Raw genomic sequence first — 15,063 nt, 5'->3', positions numbered from 1 at the left:
CCCTCCCTCCAATTCTGTATTTGTTTGCTTGTTTTGGTACTTCCAGAATGATCCTTATAATTCATACATCTCATCACAGGTCTACTCAAAATACTGCAATGACCATCACTTCAAGAATACAAATAATAAAGTCTTGATTTCTGTTTCATGCAAGGCCCCTCATCTCATCCCACTCTTATTCCTGCATTTTCTGTCTCCACATGCTGCTTCAACACACACACAGGCACACACTCTGCTCCAGGAGTAATGAATTTCTTGGAGTTCTAGCATACTTCAAAGACTTCATACCCACATAATTCCGTGGGACTCCTCCCCATTGCGCTGGAGATCAGAACCGTCAGTGCCCCCTGCAGTGTGCTGCTCCATGGGAGTAGCTGTGCTTGACAGCCACTTTCTGATCAGATGGTTGCTGGCCTGGTGGCCCTGAGGTTGGTCTTGTTTTGGGACTGGGGGTTGAACTAGAGTGGAAAACTAAGTGGGTCTGTGTTTAAGCCCTGTGCTTGCTTTTCCTCCCAGGTGGATAATCTTTTACTAGTTGTCATGGAGTCTGCGCATCTCATAATTCACAGAAAAACTTTCCAGCAGTCCACTGAAGGACTCATGACGCTACGCCAGGAGCAGACATCCAGTCAGCCCGTCATCGCCAGAGCTTTGCAGCAGCTGAAGGTATCTCACCATCAACTCTACCGTAACTAATTTATTTACCTTTGGCGTAATGCTAGGGAAGAATCAGTTTGTCATAATTTAAGTCACTCCAGGGACTTGAACTCTTACAGTGTCCTCCCCACTCTCCCTCTCTTCCCATTTTCCCCATGTCTAAGTTAAAAATTTCCTGGCTCTTTCTTGGAACTGTGTAACATTAGAATTGGAGAGGATAAAAATTTGAATCGTCACGTGACTTCTTAATGGTCACGTGGTTGGTTAGTATTGGACTTTTAGATCTCCTCATTCCTAATCCAAGTTTATTTCTCCTTTAGCAATTACCAGTAGTTACTAGAGGCACCTTAAGTCAAAAATATGTAATTTAAAAGAAGAGTTATTTATTCTTTCATTCAGTCAAATTAATTGAGAAAGCTAGTTGCAGACAGGCAGAAAGGCCTTGAAGTTCATGCCAAGGCAGAGCCTTGCGTTCTCTGCCATTATTTCCCATTCTCACCTGCTTCCTATTTTGCAGTCCATTTATCAGTCTTGGTCTCATGCACACTTTCCCGCAGCCCATCAGTCTTCTCAGTCACATTAAGGCTTGACTTCTTGAAGAAGAAGGACTTCTTGAAATTACAAGTAGTTTTGATAAACGTTTATTTTCCTTTTGTCAATCTGATTTGTCTTATTTGTCTATAAACATTCTTTCTTACAGATTGTCACCCCACTCAGATACCGGGGCAGGGGACTTTTGTTTTTTCTTTTAGTTTGAGTTAATGAATTCTGGAGAGTACAAAATTATATAAGATATTGATTATTCTTGAGCTTAAGGAATTTGTAGCCTTAAGGATCTAAACTGTCACACTAAAGTACAGAGGAGGGAGAGATTAGATCCTCCTAGTAGCATCTGGGAATTGCTGCCATGGAGGCATTTCAGCTTGGGAGTTATTTCAAAAGATGCAAATTGGGAAGGGACCAATAAGAGAAACATTTGGGCATTGGTGTCTGAGGATCAGAGTTATGAGAAGGCTCACTGAATATCAAGCAGTCTGATTTGCTTGGATCTTGGTGTATACAGTGGAAAGTAGTGAGAGAGGAGGTTAGTAAAATCAGGTGGGCAAAAATCAGGCTGTTGAGAGATTTTGGATGTCATCTTCTAAGCCCCAGAGAATTGTCAAAGATTTTGGAAGAATATTTTGGAATACTATGTAGAGGAACTACCTGATAGAGACGTGTACATAATGTGTGTGTTTAAGGGTGGGTAGAAAGGGAACCCAATTTGGAGCTGTTGTACTATTAATTAGGGAAGACAACAAAGCTTGAGCTAGGGCAGGGTTTCTCAACCCCCATACTGGTGACATTTTAGGTCAGTCAATAATTCTTAGTTTGGGGGAGCTGCCCTGTGTGTTGTAAGATGTCTGGCAGCATCCCTGGCCTCTGCACAGTAGATGCCAGTAGATTTCACAACACCCCCCCACCCCATGTTTGGACAACCAGAAATATCTCCAGACGTTGCCAGTGTCCCCTGGGGTGGTAACATTGGTCTCGGTTGAGAACCCCTGAGCAGGGGGATAAGAAGGACAGTACGACTAATAACACTGTGGAGGTCATTTAGAAATCATAGTTCACTCGGTGGAATTGAAACCGTACTTACACTTGAGCAACCACCGAGGGGAGAAAACAACTGGTGGTTGATAGGCAGAAATATCGAAGCTGTAAGCATCTATTCAAAGACCACCTTGTAATTAGGCATCACATTTTAAATGGACTGTTTTCCTCTTGTATTTCATAAGTTTTTAAGAATACCTAATACAAATAAAAATGAAAATACTAATTTTTTTTCTATTTTTGGTCATTCCTTTTGAATAACCAAAATAAATATGACTGGAATATATTACCATGGTCAATGTCTGTGTGATGATGAAAGAAATCTTCCTCTAAAATACAATAAGTATTGTGTGATTTGTTTCACTTTGGATTAATTATGGTTTGGGATTCTTTAGAATGATGCATTAGAACTTTGCAACAGAATAAGTGATGCCATTGACCGGGTGGACCACATGTTCACTTCAGAATTTGACGCCGAAGTTGATGAATCTGAGTCTGCTACGTTGCAGCAGTATTATCGAGAAGCCATGATTCAAGGGTACAATTTTGGGTTCGAGGTAGGTACAAAATAAGAGGAAAAACACAGTACAATTTTGCGATTGCTTTGTAACTTACTTACAGAAAGCGTTAGGAATCTTGTACAGCAAATCTCATGATCTCATTATTGTAATCACAGCTTAGTCAAGAGTGTCATCTTACATCCCTGCTGAATATCAGAAATGCTGGGTTACTTTTAAACTGTCAGATATTTACTCAGTTTTTATTTTGTGTTAACAGCTATCCACTTACATTTAAAAACCTTCTTGAAGAGATGTTTAGTATCATAAAAGCATATTCTTAATTTCAACTTATGAGGAAGACATTTGTGAAATTGCATTTTAAGACATTATTTTCTCTATAACTCTTCACACTCTTTTTAGAATATGTAAAGTTCATTGGCTTTTGCTTTCCGTTTTTAGAAAAATGGCATTTAAACAGCATTATAGTGTTTAGGTATTTGTGTAATGGTTTTCTTCTTAATCTTGATATACGTGAAACCTTCTTACAGTATCATAAAGAAGTCGTTCGTTTGATGTCTGGCGAGTTTAGACAGAAGATAGGAGACAAGTATATAAGCTTTGCCCGGAAGTGGATGAATTACGTCCTGACTAAATGTGAGAGTGGTAGAGGGACAAGACCCAGGTAATGACCACGTAGGATGGCTCCTTCATGAGCCATGTGGGGTTGCTGATACTTCATTCATATATTTTAAGTGGGATTTCTGAGCAGATGACACAAAAAGCATTTTGAACTCTTTGGTGATCAGTTTTTTTCTTCCTTTTTTAAAAAACAAACCTATTTACATAGAAACCCCCATAACTCTTGGAAAACTTTTTCTTTTGTAATTGTTCCAAAATGAGTTATCTTTAAGCAGTTCACATTCTCCCTGGACAGGTCTTCCTGATTGCTAATCTTCTTTTCTCCTTCATGAAATTTATGCCTCTTATTTAGTGTAAATGGAAAAGAAATTGGTAACCTGTTCCTTTACTAAAAAGCTATTTGTCTTTCTCAAAACATGATGTACACTTACTCAACACGAGGCAGATGACAGAGACACAAATGTGTTTTGTCCTAGATGGTAATTTTCCAATCAGATTACTTTTCAGGATTGTATAGACTAAAATGACTATGGCGTTTGTTTGATTGTTTTGTGACTCTTGAACTTTTCCTCGTGACAGGTGGGCAACTCAAGGTTTTGACTTCCTGCAAGCCATTGAACCTGCTTTCATTTCAGCTTTACCAGAAGATGACTTCCTGGTATGGGATATTCTAAAGTGTTTTTCCTTAAAAAAACCCAAATAATTTGATCACTCTCTATTTCTGATTGTGTATCTTTTTATTAATTTAAAAGCGGTTCTGAAATATTTTCACGTAATTGTCATGATAATGCCGAGAGGTTAAAGCGCTAATAGCCGAGTAGGACGTTCAGTGCTCTTTTTATAACAATGTTGTCCAGCTGACCACGTCAGTGCACGGTTGTTCGTGCAGCCTGGCACTTACAAAACACGTGTCGGTTTTGTATTTTGTAAAGTGCCGCTGCTTTTTAGCCGCTCCATGAAGAGCAAGGAATAGCTGTTTCACTTCAGTGTTAGTCGCCGTGCAGCACGCGGGATCTCAGTTCCCCAACCAGGAGTTGAACCCACGCCCGCTGCAGTGGAAGCACAGAGTTTTAGCCACTGGACCGCCAGGCAAGTCCAGTGTGCGTCATTATAGAGCATAACGGCAAATGTTAAATATTATCACCAGTATCCAGATAAATTCCATCAGATCAGAAAGATGTTCAAATGTGAATTCACTCATTTTAGCCTCCAAATAGTAGAGGAGATTACGGGAGTCCTTTGCTTGTGTACATCATTGCATTATGGGGAGCTGATAAAAAGTGGAATTGTATATAATCTTAAATTATGTACGATTTATGTTTATACCTGTTTTCTTTTAAACTAACTTTGAAAATATTTACTTAAGGATAGCCTGTTTTCTTTTAAATATACCGAAAGCCTAATTTGTGCGACTTATATAATTGAGTGTACATTCTTTCTCTTTTCCTTTTCCATTTCCTTTGGTTTCTAGAGTTTACAAGCCCTGATGAATGAATGCATTGGCCATGTAATAGGAAAGCCGCACAGTCCTATTACAGGTTTGTACCTTGGTAAGAAAACAGTTAGAGCGTCTCTCCTAGAGCCTCCTGGTTTGGGTGAGCACATTGTCTCATCATTGCAGTTATTTGAAATGCTATAGAGGTTCTCTAAGAATATTCAGGAAAATGACAATGAAAGTTACAGGAATGAGGTGTATACATAGAGAACTCCACAGTAGTCTTGCTGAATTTAACAGGAAGATTAAAATGCAAGCACAAGGTGGTCTACGCTTGCCCACAGTATTAAACTACAGGTTTTTTCTTGTTACACCAACACTCTCATTCTGTTCTCCCCTCCCTAAGTTCTTTTCCCCTGGGGAGGAGAGACTTAGAGAAATAGTTGTCTGGTAAGAAGCAAGGCCTTTCTTGCTGCAGGTGGGTGAGTGTAATTGTTCTGCCCTTCCTTTCTCACCTTTTGAAGGAGAATGAGTGTTTTCTTCACGGCTTTCCAAAGTACCCATTCCTCACTAACGTAGAGAATTCCTAATTGCTCCCCCCAATTCCTATTTGGTGTTACTTAAAAAAAGAAAAAAGTTAAGTTCTGCTATAATATACTTAAATTACAGTTTTCAGTTCCAGTTGATACGTAGCTTTACAGTGTATGTTGAAACTTTAAAACAAAATATGTATCAGAAAACGGCTGTCTTACCCTATTCTTGAGATAGTAAACCAAAGCAAAACTATATTTATATGTAATAAACAACCAAAAATGAAAACTTAGAAATTTTAAACATTTCATTTACACAAAAGAAAATAATTCATGAATGGTCGATTGAGCAGCAGCTGTATCTTAAAGGGTACTTGCTAGCGACTGAAAGTTTAGTAGACCAGGACTTAACGCTTGATTTCTTTATCTTTAAAATTCACCCAGTTTATACCTCTTTTTCTCCCAAGGCTGCTAATGAAATGAAAGTTATCATTTATAAAACTATTTGAACATTTTATATAAAACGTGCTATATTCTCATCAATCTTTTGATTAAGCGTAGTATCATAAATACTTTGAGTTTCTGATTTCCCAAAATATTTCTCTAAGAAAAATGATAAATAATCAGTAAAAATTACCTCTGAAGTATTTTATTACATAAGGAATCGTTTTCATTGTAGAAAAAAATTACAACGTAGAAAATGTATGTAGTAAACATACATGTAGAAAAATATTACAAAGGGAAAAAAACCTCATACCCACGTAGTCCACAGGTAGTCACTGCTAGCATGTGAGCCGCTGACTCTGCCTGGCCCCACACTGCGGGCGGGACAGTCGGTTCGCAGCACTCTCTGTGGGCACGACTTGGCCTTCGTCCTCGCAGCCACTGGGTTGGTGGAAACTGCACTGGACGGAGAGCCAGGTTGCCTGGCAGTTGAGTGACCTGGGGCTGCTCACTGAACATCTTTGCGCCTCCCCTACTAATGCTTAAAATCAGATGCTAATGGGGGTTCAATAATGTAACGACATTTTGTAAATTGTAGCGTTCTACACATGGCAGGAGTCATCATTTGGTTTTGTGCTCTTTCCTTATGAGAGAAATCAATGAAAGTGAGAGCACATTGTTGTCGTTGTTGCTGCTTACTCTTTTCTCTCCCTCTGCTCTACCCTCATAAGGATGGGTAGATAGACACTCTGTCATTGTAAGCGGATGGTAAGAGTCTGGTATAGAACCTTCTATATTTTCTGTATACTCATATAATTACACGGATGCATTCTACTACACCTTTCTTTATGCCCATATAATCATGCAAGCACAGATGCCATTGTTTTTTTTCCTGCCGTTTACTGTATAAAAATTGGATCACATTGGATATTAATCTCTGACAATTGTAGAAATCCCTCCATGTCAACAAGTATAGATCCAATTCATTCTCTTTAGTGGCTACATTGTGTCCATTGTGGTTATTCTACAATTCTTTCCAGCATTTCCTTATTTGTTTGGTTAGTTTTGCCATGAAAAACATCTCTATGATAAATGTTCACCACTAGTGAAATTTGAGCATCTATTTTATGTTGATTGGCCGTTTGGATTTTCTTTTCAATGAAGTAGCACAGTTTTGTAACAGTTAGATATACATACTCTTAAAAGAAATGTTCTGTTTCATGAATGAAGAGTGTTAAACTTGGGTGTGTGTGTGTTTTAACAGAATGTCTTTATTTTTATACCTTCATGGGAAAATTTTGTAGTAATTTTTGACTCAGTAGTTCTCAGTACGTTTGCTGCATTAGAGACACCAGCATTCTCACCAAATGGTTTTTGTTTTTTCTTTTTGCCTTTGAATTTCCTATTGAATTACTTCCATTTAAGGTTGTGGTAGTTGAGATAATGAGCCAGAGATACAAATTGCCTGGGTTTCTTCATAACAATTACTTGATTTTTGTTTTGCAAGTTTTCCCTTCAGATCTCTGCGTTTTTGGTACTCCTCTCTCTCCTGTGTAGTGTTATTAAAAGTAAACAAAAACCATGAAGAAGTATTTTCATTTAGGATAAACATATTTAGAATAAAACATGTATATGTAGACTAAAATTATTAACGTGAAGAGAAAATATGACATTAAAAAAAAACTAGGGAGGGTTAAAACAAAGTTAAAAATCAGAGGAAAACATGTTAGGGAGAAATAGACAAAATATATCATATCCATGACTAGTTACATTTAGTCATTGGGGAAGTAGAATTGTCAGCATCTTTGTAATTGCTAGGTTAGGTCTCTTTTTAAATTTTGGTTAAAATTGTATCTAGTTTTAAAATTTTGTTTTAAATCTTATCCATATTTACCTTCTACCAGAATATTTAAAAGAAGAAGAGAAGAAAACATGTTCTGAAAAGAATAATCAATTTAAACCAGTGTCCGTCCTCCTGATTTGGTTTAAAGGAATTAAATAAAACTCCCAGTACTCAGGAAAATGACAGTGACCTCTCCCCAACTCAGGACCTATTGAAGTATCACCCCTGACCAGAATCTTTTTAAAAGTTCAGACAACATAAGGAACCTTTTAGTGGAGAAATGCCACAGAAATCACATTTTCATCTGTCTCTAAAATGTGTAATATAATTTTATTAACTTTCAAAAAGTGACACTTTCCCCGCATTTGTGTATGTAGTACGATTTTCTTACTTATATAAATGGTTTTATTTTGATCACCAGCAAAAATAAGCCACCTCCCATTTCCACTGAATTGCCTGGTTTTACAGTTTCCTGCTGACCCCTTAACAAGTTGCGTTTGTCGCTCTTTTCACTGGCAGCCATTCATCGGAACAGCCCCCGTCCTGTGAAGGTACCACGATGCCATAGCGACCCTCCTAACCCGCATCTGATTATCCCAACTCCAGAGGGATTCAGGTATTTGGTGCTTGTCTAGTTGTTTGCTCTATGGATTCTTCTCTGATGTGCGTGCTGACGCTCTAGGAGCTGCTGATGCTTGCTCTGATACCAAATACTGTTTTCTGTGTTCTTGTTTATACATTTTAAAAAGCGCTTATTTTCATTATCTTGAAGACGTACCACAGTGCCTTAGTTACAAAAGAAGACCTGCAAGTTTAAAACAGACTTGCACCTTTCAAGATAACTTAGTTTCTCAGCTTATTTATAACCTCAAGCTACTAAATGCTTTCCAGCTTTGGAATAATTCTTTCTTTTCCTTTCTTTGAAAAATAACTTTAGGAAAACAAATTTGAGTGTGCATAGCATGGTGAACATTTGAGAAAAGGAACTAAATATCATTTTAAAAGTGGAGAAAAAACTGGAGTGATCCTTCCAGTCTTGACTTTTATGTGTGTATGTAACTACGAAGCAACTTAAATTCTAAAGTGAGTTCGGAAACTCTAGTACATTCAAAATACTTACTTTGAATGTGGTGGCATTTCTGCATCTTGAAGTAGTGAGCATCTTTTCTCCCCTGTATAATCAGTTTTTAAAAGTTTATTTTTTTTACATTACTTGCTAGGAAAGGACCACAATTATTGTTGAAAATAATTAGTTCGAAATTAGTTATTTTTCTTTTTCATACCTAGACCTGAATCTCAAAGAACAGTTTGCATTTTATATTTGAAAATTATTTTTGGCTTCCTCACCCGACTCTATTTTTAATGGAAACCACGTGAGAGCCCGTCTGCTGTCTCACCTGTGTTCCTGAAGCTCTTCTTCTCCTCCCAGCACCCGGAGCGTGCCTGCGGACACGCGGAGCCTCAGCAGCCCCGCCGCTGCCACTGTCACTGCCACCGCCGCCAGCGGTCGCCCCGGCCCCTCCGGCAGCGACTCTGCGCCACCCAAACCCATCAGCAGTGCCCATGAGACCAGGTAGTCTCCCGACCAGCGCCACGTCTCCGCCCCCCGCCCCCGGGTGCGCGGCCGCCGTGACCTCAGCTTCGGGGATGTGTCCCGGGACACGTGGGGCCTGCTTCCCCGCGGTGTGTGACGCGCAGGGGCCCTCCGTGGGGGGGTCGTGGTCCCAAGGCTCCAGCACAAGTCGGTAATCTGCCTGATGTTTACACTTCTTTGGCACAAACGTTAACCGAAATGGCCAGAGTCTCTGCTCATAATAACCATGAAGAGAGTGTCAGGGGAGAGGGCCCGGTCCACTGATAGGAGAGTCTTGGCAAACAGTGCCTTTCCTGAGGAGTTTCTGAGGAGTCGCTCAAAGGTGACTTCTAGGTAATACCATTAGGTGGTGATTTGTTTTTCTAAGAGGATTATTTTTCTCACTCGGTTTCCTAATTTATACAGTTGTTGATTAGAAGTGGTTTATAGTAGTGGAAAAATGAGCTCATGTGGTTTATATCTCATATGGAGACTAGATCATTACTGGAGAGAGCTGTCAGATGTCTGGCAGGCTCCGGAAAAATTTAAGTCTCTGGCATGAAGTCTTTTGTAGAAGTACTGAGGCTGCGGCAGTTCTTCCCATTCTGGCTGGGTTTTTCTTGGGCGGGGGGCAGGGAGGGTAGAGGATTTCATCAAGGTCTCATATGCTTAATGGAGAAAGGACATTTGGTGGCTCTTAATTCCCCCCTTGTGCCTGGTAGAATGGGCACCGTCACTATTCCCATCTTCCCATAAGGATGATGATAGAGTCGAACAAAGCTGACCAGAAAAGATGAAATTTTGAGAGAACTCAGAGCTCTGTGTCCTGCTCCTAAGAAAAAATATTAGTATGTTGGCAGAAACATGACACATGCTTTTAGATTTCGAATAGACTAAATTATTTTTAGACTTAGTTTATAACAGTCTAAAATTTCTACAGATAGTTCCATTTTTCTCATTCACTAAAAGAATTAATATTCCTAATTTTTAGCAACTGTCTATAACCTAAAGAAAATGCTGAAGTACTTTACAGCTTAAGCAGTCCACTAAGAAAATTAACAATTAACGTTGAACAGATTCCCACTTACCCTCTGCTTCTCACGTTTAGAACATTTCACGGCAGACATTTCCACATGTGCTTCATGTCCCTGCGGGGGGTTGAAACTGTCTTTATTCTTAATGCAGTAAGGGAAGCGATGTGCCCTAAAAGGCAGTCATAGTTGAGGAGAACACTCAGCCGGGACTGGTTCACACGCAGTTTCTCCAGAACAGGAGGTTTCGTGAACTCTGGTTGAGGCTTTTATACGTTGGTGGTGTGTGCGTTAAATGTACTTGAGTATAGAAGTTAAAATACCTGCAGTCGGCCTCTCCCCGCGTTTTGTCCCCCAGGCTTTGCATTACGTAGTTTCTCAGCATGTTTTGAGCAGCATTTCAGAAGTGTTCTTCGTTTTTGCTTTAGGACAATCCTTGAGATTTAGAAATTTTACTTCCATTGTAACATGCCATCTTGAAGGCCTTTGTTCACAGAGGAGTAAAGTGATCTGTCCTTCCTGGTGGTGTGTGTGGCCGTAGGTACAGAACAGCAGAGCCGTGAGGGCGTGCAGAGCCGCGGGTTGTCAGCCTCCCGGCTGCCTCCAGCCTTAACCCCGTGGCCCAGCCTCCAGCGCCTGTACAGGGGCCACACGTGCCCCTCAGCCGGGGTCTCCGAGCAGCCTTGGGCCGTGAACAGGCTGTGAGGAGGCAGGGTGGTACCTGCGCTTTCTGACGTCGGCAGGCGTGTGTGCAGCCCTTGCCTGTCTTAGAGATACGTCAGCCACGGTGAAATTTTACTTTGCTCCACAGCTTCTGATAAATATTTTGATTCGATACAGTTTGACTTAGGAAATAGTCTGGGCTTCAGTTATTTTACCGTTGTTTAGAAAACATTTTTGCAGTGTTCTGCTCGCTGGAGCTGCCTCTTACTGGTCTGCAAGAGCTGATTGTTCATTTTTCAGGAATCCTGCAAGCCAGTTGTTACGCCACGGAAATTGTTGAAGTCTATACCCTGCCGCTCCCCCTGCAACTGGTTGTTAAACGTTCACCCGTGCATCACTTCATCTCAGTGTGTTTTCTTGCCTGTTACACTGGCAAAAATGTGAGGATGTCGAATTGGCTAATCTTCTCTCTGGGAAATCAGGAAACTAGAAATGTTGAGTGGCTTCTCCGTGGTCCCAGGCTTTGGCACAGCTTAGGAGTGGGATGTGTTTCTTCAGTTCAGCATCAGTGGTTTTTCCAGGAAACAGTGCCAAGACTCTTTGATGAACTAATGGCAGTGGAAGGTATCCCCCCTCACTTCAGACTTAGCAAGTACTATACCAGATTTGAGAGTTTAGGGAAATAACAAAGCAGTGCATACTTCATAATTTGTGAATGTCTGTCCAGTAGACCATGTTGCTTTAAACCTACTCAGTCTATAATAAAAAAGAGCATAAATGCTACCATACTTCATTATATCATTCATTTAAAAAAATGCACTAAACTTGTTAATAGACTAACACTGTATGTACTTTGGATGATTTGAATTATAATTTTAACACTTTCCCTTGTTTAATTCTGGGCTTTATGGATTCATTCTGGATTGCTGGACACTTTATTCTGGAAAAGCAGCAGAGTAACTTTGCCCTTTTTATACGTTAAGCTTCCTGCTCTTCTGCTTGCCTACTGCTTGAGAAATTGCTAGGTATTCCCTGACGTTTGCGCGTTAAGAGATTTGAGCTCTGAACCGTAGTGATTTTAGCACTTCAAATAGAATTAAGTACATAAATAGAATGTGATGATTTTAAATATTAGCCAGATTCGGCTCATAATTTTTATCCATCCTGGGCTTAAATTATGGAACTTTCAGCACATGTCAGTAACACTTCAGTAAATACTGTTTTTATTTTTGTTGCTGTTTTTAACATAAAACGATATAGGATGCAGTCAGGTTCTCTTGCGTTCTCCTGCCAAACTCCAGGGACAGGTGTCTCAGTAGGAGCACTGCTACTTTGGGAGAATAATTATTGGTTTGGGACTGTCCTTTGTGTTGTCCTTTACCCACTAGATGCCAGGTTTTCTTGGGGGGGAAAGTTACCCCCAGTTTAGAATCACTGCTCTGGAAGAATCTCACAGATCGTTCATTTTGAGTTCCATTGAATTGATAGCTTAATTTTTAAAAATATTAAAACAGGGGTTCCAGCGTCCCTGAGAATGATCGATTGGCTTCCATAGCGGCCGAATTGCAGTTTAGGTCCCTGAGTCGTCACTCGAGCCCCACCGAGGAGCGAGATGGTGAGTGTGTAAGGTGTCCCCTGCATCTCCAGTCAGCCTAACCGTTTGTCTCAGTCCACCGGTTTCTGCTGTTAAGGCCTTTTAAAAGAAACGAAGTAAAGGAGTGACAGAGCCCTGTGAGAAGGATTAGTGCTGAACACATTGGCTTTTTAATGCCATTTTAGCTATATTTGCATTTTTTCTTTTTGTTGCTAAATAATTTTAAAAAGTTGTTATTCCTGATATTTTAATTGTTGAGCACGCTTATTCACTTTAAAAATATAAAGTGGGGCTTCCCTGGTGGCACAGTGGTTGAGAGTCCGCCTGCCGATGCAGGGGACACGGGTTCGTGCCCCGGTCCGGGAAGATCCCACGTGCCACGGAGCGGCTGGGCCCGTGAGCCATGGCCGCTGAACCTGCGCGTCCGGAGCCTGTGCTCCGCAACAGGAGAGGCCACGGCAGTGAGAGGCCCGCGTACCACAAAAATAAATAAATAAAGTGGCACTGTGCTTCTTAATGATATGCTGAAGTTTTATTATGATGCAGAACTAGGAGTCTTTGCTCAGAAACCACATGGTTGCTCCTGCTGTAGCTCTGCTGGGCTCCTGGGCAGGGCCTCGGGAGGGGGGCCCCCAGAGAAACCAGTTTCTGCTCAGTATTCTAAGGTCCGCTACTTGTGGAAAGTTTTTGTGGTTAAAGTCCTGTAACTCCATTAACAACTTTTTAGCTTGGTGAAATTTGCTATAAATGATTGTAGAGACAGCTTCTCACACTCACCTCAAACAGAAATTAACCACCAGGAATGACAGGTTGATGGTAACTAATCATCGCTACTCACCATTTCAGTCTTGTTCCGAATTAAATAAGCTTATTTGTTTTATAAGTCTTAATTTGTATGAAAAAATACTTTCTGCAGAACCAGCATATCCAAAAGGTGATTCAAGTGGGTCAACTCGAAGAAGTTGGGAACTTCGGACACTTATCAGTCAGACTAAGGGTAAGAGAAAGAATGTTGAACTTAACACGTTTAAGCATAAGGTGAGCAGTTTCAGCTGAAATATGCTTTAGCTTGTGAATTATTAGACCTTCTACGTTAATGTTTTGTGATCTTTTTTAGACCTCTGACATCACTTTCTGTCTGTGATGTGTTTGTGTGCATTTCCTATTTCTTACAAACTCCTTTGCAGCAGGAACACGTTTTACTCGGTTTTGTATTCTTTAAGCAGAGTGATGGTTCATTTGGTATGTCACCTGGGTGGGCCCTTAGCATAATTCTTTATACATGGTAGGAATATGATAAATATTTGCGAAGTGAGTAGCCGTGTATTTCTTATGCTAAGAAGCTGGAGTAAGCATTCATCTTATAAAGCAGTCCATCAGTATGAACCAGAAGTGATCAATGTAAACCCCAAGAATAAACAGCAGAAAAGTCCGTGGTCGAGCACAGAATGCTCTCACATACTCTTCGTCACAACGGTGTTGAGTCATGGGCAGGATAGAACCTGTTCTCTTTCTGTAAATGATAGAAGTTTCTGAGCGGCTAGATAATTTGGCCGAGGTCATCGTAAGTGAGAGCTGGGACCAGACTGCACTCCTTCTGCCTTCAGGCCGGGCTCTTGCCACCACAGCTCCCCTTCGAAAAGTGTGAAACTGAGCAGCAGAAGAGCCGTCACCAGGCCTGGAGCAGTCAGGAGGGGTTCCAGGGAGGGCTGAGGCTTGGGCTGGCCCCTGAAGGAAAGAGGTCTGCCTCAGGCCAAGAGGAGAAGTACCCAATGAGAAACACATCTGGAGGCCCAGTGACTGAAGAACAGACCAGCCACCCTGGCCTGGCCCGGCCCGACCTGGATAGCGTAGATGTAAACGGAGGTGGAACTGAAAGGGTAGGGGAGACCTGATCACGGCCAGTCTTCAGCAAAGGGCTAGGTGATTAAGGCCTTACCCAGCGATGGTGGGCAGCCCCTGAAGCCTCTTGAGCTGGAAAGCCTCTTATGTTCAGGGAGAGTGAGGGTGTGGGTAAGAAGGACACTGAGGAAGCTTAACCTGCTGGCCTGAATTGGGGATGAAAGTAGGGAGAAGGGCTAGAACACCATTGTAGTGATACAGTGGAAAATAAGATGCTGGACTAAGGTGGGGTTTTAAAAAAGCCATGGAAGCAAAAACAGCTGTGATGCCACATTTGACAGGCCTGGGCAGGTTATAGGTGCGGTAGAGGGTTAGGAGTCGGCGGAGGTTTCCTCAGCTTGAGCCTGGTGACAGGGAAGAGGGTCCCTCCAGGGGCTCTCACATAACCGGTAGGTCCCACGGATACCAGGTCTTTGTGATAATTTTCAAAACAAATACTTTGTTGTCAAGTGAATTTGGGAACTCTTGGGAGAGTTACAGTTGACACTGACATATTAAAGACTGGGAAATCTTGAGAAATGTTTACTGTTAAAAAAAAATAGGCCTTTCCCAGAAATATTTGACGGTGGAGTCCATGACCTCACAGCTATGAAATCTTATTCAATGCTGAGTAGACTCGATGTGTCACGTACTGAGGTAAGGGAAACAAGGATCCATGT

At 41.1% G+C, this 15,063-nt stretch overlaps 1 protein-coding gene across 1 annotated transcript in view; it reads left to right on the top strand.

The window, feature by feature from the left end:
• MAP3K4 (mitogen-activated protein kinase kinase kinase 4) overlaps positions 1–15,063 on the top strand; it is a 111,811-nt gene that overhangs the window by 84,587 nt on the left and 12,161 nt on the right. The window contains exons 11-19 of the mRNA XM_065888496.1: positions 517–666; positions 2,646–2,807; positions 3,299–3,432; positions 3,969–4,047; positions 4,861–4,927; positions 8,161–8,257; positions 9,071–9,214; positions 12,423–12,523; positions 13,419–13,499. Of these exons, the coding sequence (XP_065744568.1) occupies positions 517–666; positions 2,646–2,807; positions 3,299–3,432; positions 3,969–4,047; positions 4,861–4,927; positions 8,161–8,257; positions 9,071–9,214; positions 12,423–12,523; positions 13,419–13,499 (1,015 nt within the window). The remainder of the gene's footprint in view (positions 1–516; positions 667–2,645; positions 2,808–3,298; positions 3,433–3,968; positions 4,048–4,860; positions 4,928–8,160; positions 8,258–9,070; positions 9,215–12,422; positions 12,524–13,418; positions 13,500–15,063) is intronic.

Source organism: Phocoena phocoena, chromosome 12 (assembly GCF_963924675.1).
Source record: "Phocoena phocoena chromosome 12, mPhoPho1.1, whole genome shotgun sequence".
Classification (NCBI taxonomy): domain Eukaryota; kingdom Metazoa; phylum Chordata; class Mammalia; order Artiodactyla; family Phocoenidae; genus Phocoena; species Phocoena phocoena.
This window is presented reverse-complemented; position numbering and strand designations above follow the sequence as displayed.